The sequence below is a fragment of the Hoplias malabaricus genome, chromosome 2, assembly GCF_029633855.1.
Source record: "Hoplias malabaricus isolate fHopMal1 chromosome 2, fHopMal1.hap1, whole genome shotgun sequence".
In the NCBI taxonomy this organism is placed as follows: domain Eukaryota; kingdom Metazoa; phylum Chordata; class Actinopteri; order Characiformes; family Erythrinidae; genus Hoplias; species Hoplias malabaricus.
In genome coordinates, this window is record NC_089801.1 from 73,209,118 (window position 1) to 73,233,010 (window position 23,893).

At 40.3% G+C, this 23,893-nt stretch overlaps 1 protein-coding gene across 1 annotated transcript; it reads left to right on the plus strand.

Annotated features, from left to right (window-relative positions):
* The first annotated feature begins 872 nt into the window (after positions 1-872).
* On the plus strand, positions 873-23,080 carry ankrd10a (ankyrin repeat domain 10a). Its single transcript, XM_066661442.1, has 6 exons — positions 873-1,254; positions 3,628-3,780; positions 9,241-9,332; positions 19,751-19,986; positions 20,841-20,927; positions 22,099-23,080. Exons 1-6 carry the CDS (start codon positions 1,048-1,050, stop codon positions 22,446-22,448), a joined length of 1,125 nt encoding a protein of 374 aa, XP_066517539.1. The 5' UTR covers positions 873-1,047; the 3' UTR covers positions 22,449-23,080.
* Positions 23,081-23,893: the final 813 nt, after the last annotated feature.

Below are 23,893 nucleotides of genomic sequence, written 5' to 3' on the forward strand. Positions count from 1 at the left end.
ATGAATGAGATAATGGTGGTCGGGTCTGAGTCTCCCTCTGCTGGCGCCTAATGGAGGATCTCTTTAGGTTTTCTTCAGGTTTGGGGTAAAATGCGCAAAATAACCCTGTCGTCCAGAGAAAGATATAAACCGTGTTGCTCCGTGGTGAGCGGGAGGTCATCCCTTCAGCAGTCCCAGTAAACAAGGAACGTCCCTGGACGTTCAGAGTAGGTCTAAATGTAGTCTGTCCGTCAAGGACATATTTTAAACGTCAATGAACGTCCAAAATCCATCTTAATAAGTTAAGTGGTGACCTATCTATAACGTCAGTGGACGTCCAAAATGCGTTTTATACAAGTCATTTATTTCGGGACCAATTAATAACGTCAGTGGACGTCCAAAATACGTCTAATAGTCGTATTTTCAATGTCTGTGTTTTCAACTTTCGTTTTCAACCGTAAGAGAACGTTGATTAGACGGCAGTCATTACGTAATGTCAACGTTGAATCAACGGCTAAATGTTTACTGGGGTAGGATTAAATCATTAGGATTAATCGCAGTAGTTATGGCTGTATTACGGTAATCAAATCCTTTCTGTTCTTTTCTGAACCATACCCAAGTCTTGATTAGGGACAGATTGTTTTAGTCTGGGCAAATGTAATGGGTCTCTGCAATGTTAACAAGAAAGTCCACTCTTTTATTCTTGATAACAGTATAATATAATCGTAATTTATCGATTTATATCGATATTTAACAGAGAATATTTGTCTGTGAAACCTGCGAATCCGTCATCCGTGATCCCTGTCAGTTCTTAGCACCCACAGCTGTATGAGGAAGGGCTGATAATCCAGTATGGGTTTTACATGTCTCTGCTGAAGTTACACTTCCAGACAAGCAGAGCGCGCGTCTGAGTGTGTCCTGGTGTGTGTAGTCCCTGTGTGTGTGTGTGTGTGTGTGTGTGTATGGGAGTGAGTCCACGCCTCGCCTCTTCCTGTGCGGCGGGCTGAGAGAGGCTCCTGCAGTTTGTGTTGAGTTTTCTCGGCGTGAGGGTCTTCTCCGCTCGGCGTCATGTCAGCGGGAGTTGAGGCAGATCTCCGCGCCGTTAGCGTGGACGCCCTTCGCTCGGTGTTCCCGCTGCACGGAGCCTGCCGGGACGGAGATGTGAGCGCCGTGACCGCGCTCCTGCAGCAGAGCTCCGACCGCCCGCTGCATCTCACCGCCGAGGACTCGCTCTACGGCTGGACCCCCATCCACTGGGCGGCCCACTTCGGAAAGGTAACGGCAGAAGACCCGCTATGCGCGCACTTCTTATTCGAATTCTCTGGTCCACCTTAAATTAGGGCAGCAGTTACTTTCCGGAGGTATGGGCTGTTTGTAGGTTGGCGCGTAACTGAACTGCTGCGCTGTTTAAGGTGGTAAGAGGAGTTACTCGGGTGAATCTAGAGCGGACTTAAGCTTCTCGGCAGTTACTACCAAGACATCAGCCACCACACAGCGGTGTATGTTCTGCTCTGGCAAATGCCACTGAATAATATTTATAACAAGAAATGAAACTAGTGATAATTGTTTTCTTCTAAACCCTCTAAAAGGCCACGCAGAACAACACACTGAGCAAAGTAACAATGAAGTGTTTTCTTTTGTTTGGTCGTATGTGAGTTAGTGTTTTCACGGAGGCTCGACTGTAACGTGTGGCCGAAGTTAAACGGCAGGTTCATCCACCCTACCGTTAACAGTTGGGGCGAACTTGAGCTAAATTCAACCGTTAAAATGAACAGTGCTTTTGTGGACGAGGCCGGGGGGAGATAAGGTCTGAGAGAGAGAGTCGTGTTTAATCCGAGCTACGTGCGCGGTCACCCGTTCAAATCGAGCATCATCGACAAGAGGTAAATAACAACCAGACTTTTCTGTGTATTTTGTTCAAAACGACCGTTGTTTCGTTTTTAAGCAAAGAGTATTGCTGTGGTATGGGTGGAAACGCACGATGTTCCAAATAAGGCTTAACGCTGTGATGTTACTGTAGTGTTGTGAAGAGGATAAATTAACTGAATGAGTAGCAATGTGTCGTTCACGATGGAGTCGGCTTTTGAATCGACTCTTTAGAATGTCGTTGCTGAACGACCCGCGTTGGAGTTGAATACTCGTCGTTATTCATCTGTTCTGTTACATAATCCCATCCTAGATCTCCTCGGACGAATCCTTAATTTCTAAATCCGTTTACACAAGTTTTAGTTTCTTTGTGGTTTTGTTCCTGGCACATGCCATTCATAATCGTGTTGGAAAGTGCATTTCTCCAGACTTGAGCAACGAAACTGCTTATCAAATGAGTTCTTATTACTTCTTAAAATAATTATTCTATTAAGTTGTTAAGTATAAAATATATTTATATGGTGAGGTTTGGGAATAATATCAGAATAAAGGGTCAATCGAAAATTGAAAGAATCGGTTCTATTTGTTCACGGAGTTAGTTTATTTGACTCACTGAACAGATCCGGAATGCCCGTCACTACTGCGTGTAGCAGCGCGGTCAGTTGTCAGGTGTAAGCGCGCGGAAAAAAAGTCAGTCGCTCATTGGCTGAGCAGGAGCCAATAGGATGCGAGGCGCCTAAACCGCGATTTAAAAATGGCCCTTTTGACCCTTGAGTCAGCCACAGTTGTTGATATGCTTTGCTTTGAATTTTGGCAAACTGCAGTTTGAGTGAAATGCTGAGCCATGACCATGACTGCTTATTTTGCGCGTAATAGGCTGCATCTTCTAGCACCTAAAATCACCACCTGGACATGTAAACAAACTTTAAAACTTCGGTTTCAACGGAGAGAATTTTTTTTAAAGAAAATTTTATATATATAAAAAAAACTATAATGACTTACACACCAAAAAATCATTCAGTGAATTATGGGTAATTTCCCAGATTGAGATTAAGCCTAGAATATAAAGCATTTTCAACAGTGTTCCAACACTGACCTGCAGGCTTAATCCATGTCTGTAGCACCTGCCTTTTTTACCTGTACATGGCAACTCTCAAGTCCTGTTGTCATTCTGTCAGCATAATTGAAAGAAAAAAGCTTCCGCAGCCTGTAACTATTTTAAGTCTCTACCTTTTAATAGAACTTTCCAGAGAATCTAAGCAGAGAGCTAAATGAAAACAGTGATGAAAATGTAGGCATCATTCATGGTTGAACGGGAGTCTGCTTCTCAGGTTGCACAAATGGTATGCATTTTTGCATGGTATGCAAGCCAAGAAACACGATCTTCAAACAATTGTAGCCAGTCAGAACATGACTGCCTGAAAAACAGCTTCAACTATAGTGTGCTGCTGTGGACTTGGAGACAAAAAATGCAGAGCTGGTTTCACCTTCAGGTTAGGTCTCATTGTTTGCAGTAATACAACAATAAGGACTAATAATAAATCATAAGCTATAAATCATTTTTTCCACATGGGAGGGATGTTGTGGCATGTCCCTGTTAGTTATAACACTCTCCTGACAATTCTTTCCTGGGCATTTTCCAGAACGAGCCGGGTTGTTTTTCCACAAGGTCAGGTTCCATTGTGCGTTTCAAAATACAGTGCCACCTGTCTGAGAACATTGGCTTTTATCCCTGCTACAGACCAACTGCTCTTAATGTCTCTGCCCCATCCCTCACTTTAGCTGGAGTGCGTGGTGCGGCTGGTGCAGGTCGGCTGTGAGGTGAACGCTGTCACATCACGGTTTGCACAGACTCCAGCACACATCGCTGCGTTTGGAGGACATCCAGATTGCCTCTTATGGCTTCTGCGGGCTGGTGCTGATCTCAACAGACAGGTGGGTGCCCTTTTAAGTCCCTGTAATGATAACCCTGTCCTGGGATGAGTAAAGGTGAGCCAATTGATATTGTTAAAAACTGTGACGGAGTATACTTGACTGAGTGTCTTGGGTGTATAATGAGTACACCTGTAATAGTGGTGTAATTAATGCAGTATGTGTGGAACTGTGGCTTATGGTTCCTTTCATCTGTAGGAGTGGTCAAATCAGAGTTGAACGACCTGTATGCTCTGTTTGAGTATTTTCAAATGTTCACCCGTGTAGCCTTCTGAATTATATCAGGTTTATTGCCTTATTACAGATAATAATAATATGGAGACTGCTGAGAGAAAAACTACAGATTACACAGTTTAAACTCAAGTTTGAGAGCAGCACCACAAGCGGTGTTATTTATTTGCTCTAATGCACAAGGAGACTGTAATGGGTAAGGGCGGTCATGGTGAACAATTGAGCCTATTGTTGTTGTTACATGTGGAATTTAGCATTGTATCACACAATGTCAGGCTCTTTTATTGTGTCTTAAATGTTATAACATTTTGTTATAAATGTTTAATTTATTGTGTGACAAGCTGTTTTTCATTATTCATTTATTCATTCATTTTCTGTAAGCGCTTATCCAGTTCAGGGTCGCGGTGGGTCCAGAGCCTACCTGGAATCATTGGGCGCAAGGCAGGAATACACACTGGAGGGGGCGCCAGTCCTTCACAGAGCAACACAGACACACACACATTCACTCACACCTACAGACACTTTTGAGTCGGCAATCCACCTCAGTCACCCAGAGGAAACCCACGTAGACACAGAGAGAACACACCACACTCCTCACAGACAGTCACCCGGAGGAAACTCACACGAACACAGGGAGAACACACCACACTCCTCACAGACAGTCACTCGGAGGAAACCCATGCGGACACAGGGAGAACACACCACACTCCTCACAGACAGTCACCCGGAGGAAACCCATGCGGACACAGGGAGAACACACCACACTCCTCACAGACAGTCACCCGGAGGAAACCCATGCAGACACAGGGAGAACACACCACACTCCTCACAGACAGTCACCCGGAGGAAACCCACGCAGACACAGGGAGAACACACCACACTCCTCACAGACAGTCACCCAGAGGAAACCCACGCAGACACATGGAGAACACACCACACTCCTCACAGACAGTCACCCGGAGGAAACCCACATGGACACAGGGAGAACACACCACACTCCTCACAGACAGTCACCCGGAGGAAACCCACGTAGACACAGAGAGAACACACCACACTCCTCACAGACAGTCACCCAGAGGAAACCCACGTAGACACAGAGAGAACACACCACACTCCTCACAGACAGTCACCCAGAGGAAACCCATGCGGACACAGGGAGAACACACCACACTCCTCACAGACAGTCACCCGGAGGAAACCCATGCAGACACAGGGAGAACACACCACACTCCTCACAGACAGTCACCCGGAGGAAACCCACGCAGACACAGGGAGAACACACCACACTCCTCACAGACAGTCACCCGGAGGAAACCCACATGGACACAGGGAGAACACACCACACTCCTCACAGACAGTCACCCAGAGGAAACCCACGTAGACACAGAGAGAACACACCACACTCCTCACAGACAGTCACCCGGAGGAAACCCACATAGACACAGAGAGAACGCACCACACTCCTCACAGACAGTCACCCGGGAGGAAACTCACACGGACACAGGGAGTACACACCACACTCCTCACAGACAGTCACCCGGAGGAAACCCATGCGGACACAGGGAGAACACACCACACTCCTCACAGACAGTCACCCGGAGGAAACCCACACAGACACAGGGAGAACACACCACACTCCTCACAGACAGTCACCAGGAGGAAACCCACACAGACACAGGGAGAACACACCACACTCCTCACAGACAGTCACCCAGAGGAAACCCACGCAGACACAGGGAGAACACACCACACTCCTCACAGACAGTCACCCGGAGGAAACCCACGTAGACACAGAGAGAACACACCACACTCCTCACAGACAGTCACCCAGAGGAAACCCACGTAGACACAGAGAGAACACACCACACTCCTCACAGACAGTCACCCGGAGGAAACCCACATAGACACAGAGAGAACGCACCACACTCCTCACAGACAGTCACCCGGGAGGAAACTCACACGGACACAGGGAGTACACACCACACTCCTCACAGACAGTCACCCGGAGGAAACCCATGCGGACACAGGGAGAACACACCACACTCCTCACAGACAGTCACCCGGAGGAAACCCACACAGACACAGGGAGAACACACCACACTCCTCACAGACAGTCACCAGGAGGAAACCCACACAGACACAGGGAGAACACACCACACTCCTCACAGACAGTCACCCAGAGGAAACCCACGCAGACACAGGGAGAACACACCACACTCCTCACAGACAGTCACCCGGAGGAAACCCACATGGACACAGGGAGAACACACCACACTCCTCACAGACAGTCACCCAGAGGAAACCCACGTAGACACAGAGAGAACACACCACACTCCTCACAGACAGTCACCCGGAGGAAACCCACATAGACACAGAGAGAACGCACCACACTCCTCACAGACAGTCACCCGGGAGGAAACTCACACGGACACAGGGAGTACACACCACACTCCTCACAGACAGTCACCCGGAGGAAACCCATGCGGACACAGGGAGAACACACCACACTCCTCACAGACAGTCACCCGGAGGAAACTCACACGGACACAGGGAGAACACACCACACTCCTCACAGACAGTCACCCGGAGGAAACCCACGCAGACACAGGGAGAACACACCACACTCCTCACAGACAGTCACCCAGAGGAAACCCACGCAGACACAGGGAGAACACACCACACTCCTCACAGACAGTCACCCGGAGGAAACCCATGCAGACACAGGGAGAACACACCACACTCCTCACAGACAGTCACCCGGAGGAAACCCACGTAGACACAGAGAGAACACACCACACTCCTCACAGACAGTCACCCAGAGGAAACCCAAGCAGACACAAAGAGAACACACCACACTCCTCACAGACAGTCACCCGAGGAAACCCACGCAGACACAGAGAGAACACACCACACTCCTCACAGACGGTCACCCGGAGGAAACCCACGCAGACACAGGGAGAACACACTACACTCCTCACAGACAGTCACCCGGAGGAAACCCACGTAGAAACAGAGAGAACACACCACACTCCTCACAGACAGTCACCCGGAGCGGGAATCGAACCCACAACCTCCAGGTCCCTGCTGCCTGCTGCGCCACTGTGTCGCCGCTGTTTTCATTATCCAAAAGTAAATTCTTGTTGATGTGTTACTCCTTTGTAGCTATAAGAGTACAAAAATAAAGGCCCAAACACACATTCAGTTCTGCTAAATGTGTAAACACACACAAGTACTATGAGGGTATGTTTTAATATGTTAAAAATGACAAAGCCCCTGAATTTTATATGGTTTGCAGTACAATGACCTCTTCCAAAAGCATTTTCTTTTCTTTTATTCATATTTATTAATACTTATTTTTTTAAATCAGGTACTTGATTAATGCACAATCTCTCCTATACTTCGATAACATCACAGAACGTAACTATGCCTGAGCCAACACACCAACCCAAGCACTCACAGACCAAGCTAAGCACATTCTCAACCTTCATCTTATCATTGTTTGCTTCACACTGATCTGTTCAAATCTCTAGCAAGCTGATCTTATTGCACAGGATCATCCTGGCCTGACGCTGACTAAAGACTCCATGAACTTGAGGGTACCCGTCTGCTGTAGTCCAATTTAGACAAGCTGCATGAAATACTAAGAACATGTCCTAGTTGTTAGAAAGAAATATACTAGATCAAGAATGAGGTTTAACAACATTCCTGTACTGTGCCATATACAGCATCTAATTCTAACCCCAAAGCAAGAGTTCTGACTTGTTATATCTAACGTCAGTTTTAATACCTGTGTTATTCCACTGATCAGCAGGTGCAGTACAGTGTTGTCTGGTTTCACTTTAACTTCATGATGGAACTCTGTTTTTGATGCACAAAGTGGTAAAACCTTGTGTCTCCAGTTTTAAACATGCACAAGCACCTATTACAAAATAAGGGCCACCAACGTTTCATGCTTCTTTAACTGTTCTAAAGCTGCTCCTCAAAACTGAATATGAGCTGAATGTTACTTTTAAACTCGTTTGGGTCGATATCCCTGTTGCAGGAGTGAGTCTACTGTAACTGTGCAGTTTGACCTACATTCTGGCATTATCCGGTGTTTTGAAGCGCAGCCGGTTCAGTGTGCTTTGTTCTTCCGGCCCCTAGAGGGAGTGTTTGAGTCAGGGTTAAAAGTTCACCCTTTTCCTTGTGGGCACTAGTTCTGTCTCCTAAATGATCTGCTTTCGCATTAAGATGACAGCTGCTGCCACTGAATGCACTCAGCATAAGAGCGTTGTCAGCGTTTTATAAACTATTTAACAGACTGCAGACTCCTAGTGCACAGTGTATCAAACTTATGTTGCACATTGGCTTTTTTAAGTGCTGCATGTGGTTAACAATTCAAAGCAATACTTTTGCACATATATTTATATGGACGTCAACTTAAATGTGCATATTATTGTTTTATTCTGCTCCCCCCCTCTTTAATTTATTATTATTATTATTATTTGTTTCTTTGGATGGGAACTTTACCGTATTGATAAATCACTGCTTTATCTGGGGTTTGAATGACAACAAGCAAGAGCTCTGATCAACAGTTTTCCAACAGCCAAAACCTTTTAACAGAATATACAGACGTCTGAATCATATGTGAATGTCCTCATGTCCTCTCTGATTGTGAAGACATGAAACTGTTGGAATTTTTTAAAACTGTAAAGCAAACGTTTTCCTGTGTAGAGACAAATTGCTTTTTTTGAGGGGGTGCAGTATGTTTACTTGCAAATGAACGATACACACACACACTGAGTGACGATATACACACTGGATGTGATGATATAATATTAGTTTGGGTGGAATTTGATAATTACATTATCAAATTATCGTATATTTTATGGACATTTCCTCAATTTTTGAGTTTGTTTACGAAAGAATGAACTTCACAAATATTTTAGCTACTCGCTCTGTTCTCTTCTCTGGTTTTGTCACATCTCTCCATATGGTTTTATTGTGTTTAGGTTTTAGGCAAAGATGATGATGATATTTAATATTGAATATAATATTTGAATATTCTTATTTAAGTTTGTTATCTAAGTTTACTGCTGTTTTAAGGCATGTAATTTTATTTTTATAAAATTTCAATAGTACAGTTTATTGCATTTATTACTGGGACAATATACCAACCAGTAAAAGGCTATTGTAACAGGTCTTGCTTTAGAATAAATGTGAATATACTGTGCTTCTCTTCTGTGCTTGCAGGATTATGTGGGTGAAACACCCATCCATAAGGCTGCAAGGGCAGGTAGCTTGGAGTGCATTAATGCCCTGTTGATATCAGGTGCTAAACCGGAGTAAGTCACGTTCTGCTTCTTCCTTAAATGTTACATCTCTGAAATTAACAATGTAACAGCAATGACTGTCTCAAAAGGGACCTCCACCTGCAAAACCGATAGCACTCTTGCTGGTTTTGCCTGCTGTAAAAGTGCCAGATGGTGTAGAACTAGAATGCCTGGAGTCACTGGCAGCTTAAATTGGCCTCGTACTTTCACCAAATGGAACCAGTGTGTTTTGGGTGCACACCAGGCTTTCACATCCTGTGTCCTAAAGGGTGTGGACATTTAATTCATTCATTTATTTACTTATAAATATTTTTTCTCTTACTTAACATGGAAAAGATTGAGTTCAGTGTGTTTGTACATATATACGTCCACCTCCACAGGCACAGCTGAAGCCTTGCCATGTGGTTAGGAATTTTCTGAAATAAATCAAGCTGCCATCCTCTGATTGTTTCCCTGCTGTGTGGAATCAGAGAGGCTCTTAGCATTTGGCAAACCAAGCATGTGTGGTGGGGTTCCCTTATTTAAATAAATGACTTGTCTTGTGTTCATGTTTCAGCTTAAAGGTAAATTATTTTGTTTATTCTTGAGTCTTTGAAAAATTATAATTGTCATATTTTCACTAAACAAATGCACAATTCCTTTTATATGCTCTTGAAAACAAAAACTAATTCACATAGTTACAACATGCAAAGGATAAATAACATTGAGATATTCTTCTGGCACTGGCCTGATGAAATCTAATTGTCATTTTGTGAAGCATTTATCTTTTCTAAAAGAATTTATATTATTTCAAATAAATACCTGCGACACACTCAGAGAGGGATTTTTGCCACTGAGGTACATCCTTTTTTTTTATAAGGATTTGGAAATGAGCAAACAGAATGCATTTTGGCCCGTTCTGGTTTATGGTCACCGTTGTCAGATTCTCATCTTCTTGAGGTGCCATAAAAGACAGTTCTGGACTGCAGACAGCCACACTGTCGCAGTGGATGTAGAATGAGACTAGGCAATGTGTTGTGGAACAATTGTTCACTGCCTGAGAAACGACATCACCTTTATAGCAGCATATAGCTTTTTAAAATCCCAATATACACCTTCAGATCAGTGGTACTTTCACACATTAGAAAGTCACCCGTGCCGTGACAGAAGTTTGACTGTTAAACCCCTGAAAGGTCCCTTATCTGTGGCGTGGAAAAAGGAACATTTTTCACAGCAACATAATACAACCTGGTCTTTTCTGACTACAATACATTTCCACAGTCTTTGGGACCATCCGAGGTTAGCTCAAGTCCAGGTCTATTTTTATATAGAATTAATATATTGATTGATCAGTGTAAACTTTGGAATTCTGTTATTTATACATTTGTCTGTTGAATAATAAATTAAGAGAATGAACTAATCACAGATTCTTGTTTTACTATAATTTACAATAATATCAACCTTTTTTGGAAACGTGTTTGTAAATTTATAGTTAGAACTCAATCCCAGTAAATGTTATTAAAATGGTCTTCTATGATCTATGTTCATAGATGACTAGGAGACTCCCTATATAACAATTATCATTATTAATCAGAAATTATGGCTGTCCCATGTTAAACCTAGAATGCAATTTAACTATTTTCATATGAAAAAAAAAAAAAAATATATATATATATATATATATATATATATATATATATCACTGTAACCCATGTAAAGTTTGTGAAATGTAATGTTCCTCATTGTAGAAACCACATTTCTTTGGAAATGGAAAATACCTAATTGAACCTAAATGAAACCTGAAAGTAACTCCAGTATTTGCTTTCTGAATTAAACAAAGGGCTAAGTAAATAAAATTATGCAGGCTAAAAGTTGCTGATCTGAATACAGTGTTCCTTTGTTAATCGCGGGTGTTACGTTCCAGGACCACCCGAGATAAACGATAATCTGCGAAGTAGGGACGCTATATTTAAGTATTTATACACTATTGTAAGGCTTTATAAACCCTCCCCAACACTTTTACGCTACACAAACCTTTCCCATTCCCTTAATTACCATTCGTTTCTGAGAGTAAATATGCACTATTTAATGTAATTCATAATATTTTATGATTTACAACATTCCTTTATTATTAGAATTAATATTTTTGATATTTTTTATTTTATACATTTTGGGATTTTTCATGTAAAAATTCATCAAATATATATATATTTTCCGCCAGCTGATTTCGGAAGAAAACCCGCGAATTAGCGAAAATCCGCGTTTTGTTTTTCCCATTAATATTTTATAAAAACACGCGATGCACTGAAGCCGCAAGAGGTGAAGCGCGAAGTGGCGAGGGTTGACGGTATTATATTCAATACAAGGATTCTTCCATCCCGAAATTCATGAAATTTAGACATGACATTCAGAATGTTTTTGAAAAAGACTTGTGAACGGCTTGTGCATTTGTTCAGTAAACACAGTATAATATGATGAGGTAATAGATTTGCATGTATTATGTGTGGGTTGTTTCTTTATGTAGTTAATTATTACATTTATTGAAATGCTTGCTGCTAAAATGCACACTTGAAGAGAAGAAAGCTCATTGTGATTTTAGGGGGTGGGCATTTTGGGGATTTGTCTTTGTCTTTTAAAGATACTAATGAATTGTGAGGATAGACCCACAAAATGTTAAACTTTTATTTCTTAAAAGCTGTTTAATAGATGTATAGGTTCAAAATTGGCTGAGATGATGCAGACATCACTCCATTGTGCTTTAATGTAGGGTCCAAGCACTTTTTACACGTATTATACATTTTTTTTTTTTGGTCAACACATGATTGTGAAACTATGCTTCACATTTTAATAGAACCTCCTCCCTCCCCATTTCGGTATTTGACTTGTTCAGTGTTGTATATCATTTACATACTTCATAAACTGTTTGGCACTGATGACAGCTTTTGACAAGTTAGAATTGATGTAGAAGTGTTTTCTCCTCAGTGGTGATTATTGGTTCTTTAGAAATCCACTGAGTACTTTGACAATCTGAATCAGAACGTCTTAAAAAAGCTAAAACAATTTAAATAAATTCTAAATTTTCAAAGTTTGTAAAGTAAGGTTTGTGCTTAACGGATTTTACCATTTGATTCACTTAAACATTCTGATGAGAACCGAAATGGGTTATGTACATATTTTCTAGATGATTTTTATTGAAAGGACATAAAAATATCGTTATAAAATGGCCGACATTTTAGAACACGTTTAGTTCGTAACTTAAAGGGCTCATAATGACGTCACAAAATCTAGAAACTAAAATATGTTTAGAAACTTAAGTGTGTTTAGCCTTTTTGAATTGAAATGAATTCAGGAACCAGAGATATGAACGGTTCCATGAAATTGGCTTGAACGTTTTCTAATACTGATTTGTGTAGTAAGTTTGTTAACATTTCAAATCCACTCAGTGTGTCCATACATCTGTGTTTACATACACAGGACATGGGTACATGGCAAATTTACGTATGTTTTAGTTTAAATTTGTAACTGTATCCTGTTGTAACAGCTTCTGCTATAACTCAACTTTTTAAAAATATATTGTGTAATCATAAAAATTTGGCATGAAGCCACTGGGAAAGTTGCATTGATTGTGAAATTGTCACCAGCCCTTGATTTGACACACATTTGTACATATGGCGTCTCATAAAACTAACTATAAGCAACTCCTAGCTTGTGTTAAATACAAACCTTACATTTGCAATCCATCCACAAGCAAAATTTGTTTGTAGCTGTTTTAAGTTCCTTTTCACTCGAGACCAATTCAGGTACTTTTAAAAAGGTTGCCTATTGAAAGTATTTTAAGTCTCTTCTGAAGAAAGGTGTTGATGAACCGAAAATATCCAGAATAAAAATGTTCAACAGACTTTGCGTAGGGTTTGCTGGTGGGTTCAGCATGCCTACTGAATTTTTGATTGTACACATAATGAACTGTGTTGTTTGTCAGTCCTGAAATCTTCTCCAGTGTTCAACTGCGTCATACCTGAAATGTTCAGGAACAATTCAGTAAACCAATCTTCTGCGTTGCTTGCATTTACCATGGAGGAATGCGATTTCCAAAACCAGTGTTTAAATAGACACTGACATTTTCTTCTGAGGAGTAAGTTTGGGCAACCTTTTAATTTTTTTATCAAAGCACAGTTTCAAATTTTTGCTTTTTAAATTTATACATATGTAAATGTATCTATTTTATACGTTTTTGATCAAATGACATCATGGACATCAACAACTTAATGGTCACCCAAGATTGTATTGATTAACTTTTATTAAAGCGTTGTGCTTGGATTAGTATAATACCAAATGAACTACAATGTAGAATGTGTTGGCACTTAATAAAACAGTAATTACCATAGGGAATATTTATTGTAAGACAATAAATTGACTAGATCCTATAAAAACATTGTAAACATTTTCTCTGTTTAAAACTTTGTTGAAATGACTGAACTTTAGATGATTTTAGATCTTTGGCACAATGTCAGTTGGGATGTTTGCTACTTTTTCGAAACATGCAACAATACTGCTCAGTTTCACAGTAATTACTGTAAGTAGTGGCTAAATGAAGTACTGCTGCTGAAATGAGTTTTTCTTGTCTTTAAGTGTAAACAAAGACATATGTTCTCCATCCTCTGTTCTGCTGCTGTCATTGAGGAACTGAGATTGAGAAATTCTAATTGAACAGCAGTTGAACAGTCATTATTTCTCTTTTGAATAGTTGTTATTGTTCAAATTGTTGTACACGAGATCATGCTTGGCGTATGCAATATGATGATATTCATCCCTACACGACCTTGCACTTGTGATATTCGGTGACATCGACTCAGTTATGTTATAGAATGCTCAGGGAATGTTTTTGAGTGTGTTCTGTTTGTGTACTACTAGGTGTAAAAAGAACTAAACAGAAAGACCCAAATTTGGTGAAATAATACATATTTTATTGTAGCTTTCCTGCCAAAAAATTAAATAAGGAATTCTGAATAGGGTTTTTTGAAGAAACCCTGAGCTTATTACAGAGCTGGCCTACAGGCATAAATGGCCAGGATGCAGATACTATATGTATCACACGATCTTTAACATTTTTAAAACACAAAAATAAAACTTCACCATGAAGTGGCAGGGTTGGTGTTTTTTCTAAATCCTGATTGGGAAAAGAAGTTTGAACTCTTGTAGTTCAAAGTTTGGGAGTGAGACATTGGAACATCTTTGGAATTAATAAGGTCAAGACACTTTCATTAAGTTACCAACAAGGTAAAGTTAAAAAGACAGGCTTAGCAGCAGTACTTCATTTTGCTTGAACAGATTTTGTCAGCTGTTTAGGTCACTGCTCCACAAAGCTAACTGCACTGAATTAATGTATACTTTTGTTTCCACGTAGACTATAAGTGGTTTAAATATTTTTATAACCTGTTTTTCTCTTTCAAATGAGCTTTCAGCCCTCAAGGTTTCTAGGAATCATAATTATTTGCAGTCTAATCTGCAAGTAATTATTACACATGTCATTAAGCTTTTTTCAAAAACTTTAGAACCTGTTAAGGCAAGCTATGTGCAAATAGGATTCTCATGTTTTTTTTGCTTCTTGTTTTCAATGTTTCAAAGAATTGAATTTGACCTGATTGAGATCATGTCACTTTTTCCTGAAAGTAGCATGTTCACAAAAATATATATATATATTGAAGCTACATTGTGAAACATTACAGAGAAGGAAAACCCCTACACATCTCAATGTTTTGCAGCTATTGAATTTGAACATGACTTGATTTTCTGAAGTAAAGCCCAGAAAAGGGGGGAAGCATTCCAAAAACTGCTGAATCTGCCACACGTGCTTCAGCGAACACCCTTACAGTTGTGGCTTTGAGTGTTCTCACTATCGCTTCCTTCAGTATCTACACACTGGCAAACTGTCGAGGTATTTCTTGCGGTGATTGGTTTTGTTATTAGGAAAAGAGTAATAGTACTGTTTAGACCTGCATGCTTTGCTTAGACAGTATCAACTTTAACATTTTCTGGATTTTTTCTATTTGTTCTCCTTATGAATTTTTTAACTTTGTAGGAAAGGCTCAGGGTGGTCAGAAATGGTAAAATATGTTAACGTTTTGTTATGAAGACTTTTAAGATTTTACCACTGTGTAGCAAAACAGCAGAAGTGGGCTTAGAATCAAAAAGCAAAGCATTCCAGGAATAGTGAAAACATTTAAATGCTTCCTTGGGCAAATATTTCCATCAAAGTGTACTAACTGTATGCAGTTGTTTTACAGAACTTGACTTTTCAGACTGTTTACTCTTTCAATGCCAGACAATAACGGAGTTCCCAGACGTTTACTGCCATAATAGTCTAAGAATTTGTTTCTGATAAATGTGATTAATGCTTTGACAGCTTCAGTTTATAATACATGAGTGACAAACATTGTACGTGGGGAGTAAAAATTTTCAGGACATCCTTTTATTTCAGAACCAAAAGGGGAAACGACATATCTGAATACCCCAGCAAGTACTGAGTGAGGGGTGTCAATCTTTTAGGCTGTGTCTGGAACATGGCCGCCATTTTGGACCAAGGGAAAGTTTTCCAATGGGAACGTGGTCATGTAGCATATCAGAAAACACCAGAAATAAGTTTGTAATATCTCTTGTTGTTCAAAAGTTCTCAACACAAAACAAAACACACATTTGTTGTTTGTTACAGGGTCGACCAGACCCTAAATGCTTAGTGCTATTTTTTTGGTCTGTTGTCAGGTATCAGCCTGTAACAAACTAGCAATTGATTTCTGAGACAACTTTAGTCATTTGTGATATGCTACGTGACCACCTTCCCATTGGAAAAACTTTAACTTGATCTCATATATCGGCTTTCAAGACAAAACTGACACAAATACCAAGAAATCACAGATAAAGTTTCACCTGACTAACTGTAATGTGTAAGTACACTGCTCAAAAAATAAAGGGAACACATAAACAACACAATGCAACTTCAAGTCAGTCACACTTCTGTGAAATCAATCTGTCCAGCTGGAAGAAACACTGACTGTGATTAATTTCACCTGCTGTTGTGCAAATGGAACAGACAACAGATAGAATTAAGAGGCAATTAGCAAGAAAACCCCTATAAAGTAGTGGTTCTGCAGGTGGTGACCACCAACCATTTCTCTGTTCTCATTCTTTCTGGCTGATGTTTTTGTCACTTTGGCATTTTGTCAGTGCTCTCACCCCTAGAGGAAGCATGAGGTGGTGTCTACAACCCACAGAAGTTGTTCAGGTTGTGCAGCACATCCAGGATGGCACAGCAATCCAAGGAGTGGCAAGACAGTTTGCTGTTTCTGGCAGCACAGTGTCCAGAGCATGGAAGAGATACCAGTACACCAGGAGACAGGCCAGTACACCAGGAAACGTGGAGGGGGCCATAGGAGAACAACTCAGCAGCAGGACCGCTACCTCCTCCTTTGTGTAAGGAGGAACAGGAGGAGCAGTACCAGAGCCCTGCAAAATGACCTCCAGCAGGCCACTAATATGTTTCTGTGCAAACTGTCAGACTGTCAAAAAATTGTGGCTTGTGCTTAAAACCCAACACGTTCGTATTAAAAATGAACACCATAATACACTATAAAATCACTATAATGACGTCCAATCAGTTGTTATAATGCACTGTATGCAGCTGTGTTTATCTGGATAGTCCAACATGGTAGAAGAATGCCATGATTGGCAGATTCAACACCGGCGTGCTGTGTTCTTCATGGATGAGAGCAGGTTCACACTGAGCACATGTGACAGAGTCTGGAGATGCCGTGGAGAATGTTCTGCTGCCTGCAACATCCTCCAGCAGTGACCGGTTTGGCAGTGGGTCAGCAATGGTGTGGGGAGGCGTTTCTTTGGAGGGCCACACAGCCCTCCATGTGCTAACCAGAGGTACCCTGACTGCCATTAAGTACCGGGATGAGTCTCAAACCCATTGTGAGACCATATGCTGATGCAGTGGGCCCTGGGTTCCTCCTGATGCAGGACAGTGCTAGGCCTCATGTGGCTGAAGTGTGTGAGCAGTTCCTGCGTGATGAAGGCATTGATGCTATGGAGTGGCCTGTCCTGAATCCAGTCGAGCACATCTGGGACATCAGGTCTCGTTCCATCCACCAACACCACATCGCACCACAGACTGTCCAGGGGTTGACTGATGCTTTAATCCAGGTCTGGGAGAAGATCCCTCAGGAGAACATAAACCGCCTCATCAGGATCATGCCCAGGTGTTGTAGAGAGTTCATACGGCACATGGAGGCCACACACAGTACTGAGACTCATTTTACCTTGTCTTGAGGAACTTCCCCTGAAGCCGGATCAGCCTGTAATTTGATATTCCACTTTTATTTTGAGTATGGCCCAGAGAGCTCAGTGATGTTTCAACATAGACTTGACATATGGCCTTCACCCTCTTATTATTGTATTAACATTAAAATGCAACTACTGATGGCAAAAAAATGTAAACATTTATAGCAATTTATGGTTTCATCAAACGCGTTACACGTGTTCAAGTATTGGTGTACTTTGGACTAAAATGAACATATATAAATAAATGTGAGAGGAATGCACTTTTAAGTACTTAGAACAGGTAAATAATTTGGTTAAAGATGACACGGTGCCATTTTGGCATATTTTCTGTTTGGAAGTCAACCAATCCTGGCTAACTTTGTGTGTCCTAACCTAGACAGGACAGATTATAACAACAGAGAAAGTAAAAGTACGTATAGGGTCAAGACAAGAAGGGTCCATCTAAATGTGGACTGCTATATGACTAGTCTGAGTCAAAGCATACAGAAGCCAGTGTAAATGGAGTAGGTGCTGACATGAGTGACACTAAAAATTCAAAAATTATAAAAAAAAAATTAACAATTCACTTCTGACATTTTTCCATTTGCTTCAAAGTCAGGATGTAGTGTTGTGTAGTTATTTTGAGAGATAAAATATCCTTAATATTATGTCACATTGTTGTTTTGACTCTCATATACTAAACGTTGTCTGGCATTGTCTGAAAAAATTAATGTGGAGGGTGTGTAAATCTAGTTGGATTGAATTATATGAAATATACTTGGAAGCATTTAAATTTTTCCTAAAATATTTGGGCATTTACGGTAGGGACTTGTAAAGGCATGCCAGTCATGCTGTTGAAATGTTCATGTTAAAACTGTTTAACGTTGTCTTTTTTTTTTTTGGTTTTTTTTTGGGCTTACTCAGGATTTTGTATTCCCTATTCATGGTTTTATAATAGATATTGATATGAAAGGGATGAAGGGACAGCAAAATGAAGAATTCATGAATGAACCCTGTAAAAAAAAAAAAAAAATCAACAGTGCTTACTTTTTTCTGTTTTAAATATTTTTGTTTTGTTTTTTTTTCAATTATTTTATTAAAAAATCATTACTATATAAAGAGCAGGCAAAAATTAATTAATCTGAATGGTGGAAATAATGAGTAAAATATTACATTGCTGTTTTTGAAGACATTTACATATTAAAATATTTAGTTTTTGGCGTCTGAGTGCTATGAATATGATATATTTAACTCAGCATTTGCAAGCGTAAACTAAGGAGAACATAATATCATTTTGTAATATGTATTAAATACGAACACCATAATGACATCCAATCAGTTAGTTGTTGTAATGCAGTGTATGCAGCTGTGTTTATCCGGATCATTTATAATCTTTTTAGATTTTCCTCCCACATATTCAGTCAATCATAAAAACAATTAAAATTACCTGTAGGTAGGTGACAAAAGCTAGTTCAGTTATAAATATGTTCAGGTCTTTTCTGCCACTGCCAATATGGCATATTATATAAATATGGCACTCTAACAAAAATTAATCTCCCTCTCGTGACGCTCTAAAATCTTCTTCTTAAGGTGCAAATATATATTAATTTTCAAATTCAATATTGCTCCTTTCAATATTTCAAAAAATTAATTTAGATAAATTTGAACTTCAATATTGTTAACTTATTTGAGGTATTGGGTTCATTCCCGAATTCTGTATTTTATTTTATTTATTTATTTATTAAAAGAAAAATTTTGTGTTTTTTACACACTGCAGAAGGACTAAATTATGAGCTGTTGAACTCATTTTGAGTGGTGAAAACCACCCAAAACTGATTTCCTAGTGTAAATTATTCCGATTGCAGAATTCAAAAATTAACTGCTTATCTAATGAACAGCTCTCATTGTCAAAAAAAACTGGTCTAACATGAAACCCTGGTAAATCTTATTGTGATATTGAGTTTATCGTCGCTGTATGATTTTTTCCTTTTGCAGAGTGTTTGTATTTTTATAACAGGGAAAGACTAGACAGACTTGAATTCATTATCAATGGTTTTTTTTCTTCTTTTCAGTCTTAACTGTCAATATTTTAGTGCGTACCAATCTAATAATCTATCCTTTCTGCTGTACAGCTTAAGGAATGCGAATGGTTTGACGGCGGCTGACCTGGCCCATGCACAAGGCTTCCAGGAGTGCGCTCAGCTCCTGATTAATGCAGAGAATCAGCTCAAGCAAATCAGTGGCTTTAGCCAGAACGGAATTGACCACGCCCACATCCAAGGTCGAAGTCTCCTTAACGGTGTAGCAAATAGAAAGAGGCTCCTTGATTGCTCAGAGGCAAATCACTCCAAAAAAGCAAGAACTGACAGTAAGTTGTTTTTATGGAGAAGATGCATTTATGTCTAAGTTGCACCAGTGTTGGAAAACAACAATGGGAAAAATAACATTATGACTTTTGGAGACCTTTTCTCAATAAACAAACACTGCTTTAGTGATGCTGTTATACCGAATTGTTTGCCTCGGTCCCAGTTTGAGGTAAAAAGTTAAATATTTATTAACCAAATGTTTTACATATAGCAATGAGTGCTATGTAATGAGACCTTTACCACCACTTACAAACTAATCAAATGATTGAGGAAAAGCAGAGCAAGAGATGAACCAACCCCTGATAATATTACCATTCAGTCTAGCTTCATCGACACTTCTGTATCATTATACAGGGTGGGCCATTTATATAAGAATAAAGTTATGTTAAAACCAAGCCCACCATTGTTTTTCTTGTGAAATTCCCAATGATGTTGATGTGTCACATGACCCTCTTCCCATTGAGAAAAAAAAACAAAAGTGGGATCCAAAATGGCTGATTTAAAAATGGCCGACTTCAAAATGGCCACCATATTCCCCCCTCCCATATACTAACGTGCCACAAACAGGAAGTTAATATCACCAACCATTCCATTTAAATGGCCCACCCTGTATTGTAGCAATGACTGAGTAAAGGAGATCATTTCAATGTGGATATATAACCTTTTATTAAAATTTAAGAACGTGTTTATCTATATGTTCAAATTTAAAAACACAGTGTACAGAAATTACGCCTTATAACTCAAATATTAAAGAGGACACTATCTATTTTCACTGAGACGTATACTTCATCAATGTCTCCCACCTCTAGTGAAAAGAATTATGAATGTAACTTGACTCTGTGTGTTCCTCGTTCAGGCCTGGACTTTCCTGTGAAGACCCTCAGTGGAGCCGGGGAGGAGATGGAGTGCATGTATGTGGAATCTGCTGCAGACAATCAATCAGGTGGGACTGAACCTTTTCCACCTATGCCTACTGAGAGTGAGCGTCATGAAGACAGTGTTGCCATGGAGAGCCTTTCTCCCACCCCACGAACACTGAAGCCCACATCTGAGTCATCCGTGCCTTGTACAATCTCCTATGCCTATTTGTAATCACCATCATAAACCCCTTGTAGGCTTTTGCAGTTTAAAAGTTTAGAGAACACTACACAAGTTCAATCTTTAGTTTCACTCAATGTACCACTGTGTGTGGTATGACACAAGCTGTTTTCTTCTGCTGCATGTTGCACGATTTATCTTCCGTTTCATTCACTTCAGCAGTTTATACAGATCGTTATTAATGGATGTAGACAGGCTTAAAAGCTACCATATTAAGTTTTATATATAAGAAATTTGACCTGAAGTCAGTTTAAAAAGCTGAAAATTAATGTTAACACATTAATTCATTTTTTATTTGGCTTTAAATTGCTGTTTGTTTTACTATCTTCGCTCACATGAAAAATATTTTATTAATGAATATTTAATAAGCATGTAATTAGAAATCATCTCTTCCCTTCAATGAGTGGACACTAAAATGCCTTGCCTCCATCCTCTTTCATAAAAAAAGAGAATATGCCACGTAATATGGTGGGAAAAATAGTCCTGCAAATCACAGAACACTTGTGCAATTTAAAGTGTAATGTATAACTCTACCATGGCCACATAGAAATGGTGCTACAGCTGCATTCTGGCATCTAAAGACCTTTCCTATACACCTTCAATGGAGCAACAATTACTAAGTTCTAAGGTAGAAGTGAAAGTTCTGATGATGCTTGTATATATTTGCCCCATTTTAAATTGGAATGGAAAGCTAGTGAACGCCACTAAACGCTATGTGTTTTAAGCCAGACAGGAAAGTTCTAATAACAGGAAGTTATCTTTACTCACAGCGTCTAAAGCCGAGATACAAATGGGTAGGGTGCATGACTGTCACAATGTCTAAATTTACCAGTTAAAAGGAATGATAAATAATAGTACAGTTAACTTGCCAGTTGCCTACTGCTCCATTGAATGAACAGGTCTGTGAGAAGGGTGCAGGGCCAGCAAGACTGTCAGTAATGTTTATTATAACCCTGCTGTACCCCTTTCACCATACATTGGGCTCTCTCTGACCTGTCTCTTGTTTTGAATGACAGATGGCACCATAGAAACAGCCACAGGTTTGAGGAACGGTTGTGCGCGACAGAAGAACTTTGCCGGCAATGGGCATTGCCACCCAGCCCCCACCGAGACTAGAAGTGACATGTGCGGTTCACTGCACCTCAGCGGCAGTCCCAGCAGCTATGTTTCTCACAGGCCGTCCTGGAGCTCGTTAACCTGCGACTCCAGCGAACATCTGCACTACGGTTATTACCACGGCTTTGGGGACACGGCGGAAGACTTGGAGGATGCTAACGGCAGCCATGATCACAATACATCCATTACTGTTGATCAGTACTACGATCAGGACGTGCTAAGCGCTATGCAACTGTATCACGGCTCATGAAGGGAATCCACTGGTCGGCTGGACTCCGTCCGATCGGTCCAGTACAAGTGGTTCAATTTGATTTTACTACAATCACCAGCCGCCTTAAACCAAGCGGTTTACCTTGACTTCGCTCTTGCACCTTATCGCAGGCCACAGTGGGACCTTTCTTTCTTGATGAAATAAGTGGAAAGCCTTTGTACCAAATGGGGGAAAAACATTGTTTTGGACTCTGACATTTTCAAATGTTTTATTTTATGGGATATTTGTGCAGTAGCCTAGCCGTGGATAGTTTGTTTCTTAGGTCTGGTGTGTTCAACGTTCCCTTTTCTCCGCAACAGTATGAGGTTTGAATTGAATGTTGTTTGTGGATTTTTGTATTAACTGTTCGGGTTGAAGACTTGATGCCTGTACCTTTTATGTATTTCCGTTCCCACCCCTCTATGTAACTCAGCACTATTGTTGAAAGGTTTTGTATGAAACTACTTGGATGCATTTCTGTTTCCTGTTTCTATGTTGTCTTTGGAGCTCAGTTGAGTGAGTTTATAAATAGATGTAAAATGGTTATGACTGAAGTTTTTGTATTTTGATTCACTGAGATTTTGTACATTCCTCTTGAGGTTTCCTTTGTGTGGTGTTTATAAAATTATTTGGAGCACAGTGTAACACTGTAGTCCTCATCTTTTGTAGTTTGGTTCTTCTATCGCAGTCTATGTCTGCTTTCTTCTTTCTTTTAGAACTAGCACATACAGTGGTGTGATTTCTTATTTTCTTTGCATGTTTGTCACTCTTAAATGTTTCAAACAAGTTTAAATATTAGTCAAAGACAACACAAGTAAACACACAATGCAGTTTTTAAATGAAGGTTTTTATTATTAAGGGAGAAAAAAAATAAAAACCAATCCAAACCTACATGGCCCTGTGTGGGGAAAAAAAACAATCCGTTAAAACATAACTGGTTTATCACCTGAGTTTAATTTCTCTACCACTCCCAGGCCTGATTACTGCCACACACCTGATCTCAATCAAAAAATCACTTAAATAGGACCTGTCTGACAAAGCCAAAGAGACTAAAAGATCCTCAAAAGCTAGACGACATGCCAAGATCCAAATAAGTTCAGGAACAAATGATCACAAAAGTAATTGAGATCTGGGTCTGGAAAAGGTTATAAAGCCATTTCTAAAGGTTTGGGACTGCAGCGAACCACAGTGAGAGCCATTATCCACAAACGGCGAAAAAAGTGGAACTGTGGTGAATCTTCCCAGGAGCGGCCGGCCGACCACAATTACCCCTTGAACGACTCGTCCAAGAGTCACAAAAGACCTCGCAACAAAGAACTGCATCCAAAGAACTGCAGGCCTCACTCGCCTCAGTTAAGGTCAGCTTTCATGACTCCACCGTAAGAAAGAGACTGGGCAGAAATGGCCTGAAGCAGGGAAGAGTGCCACAATGAAAACAACTGCTG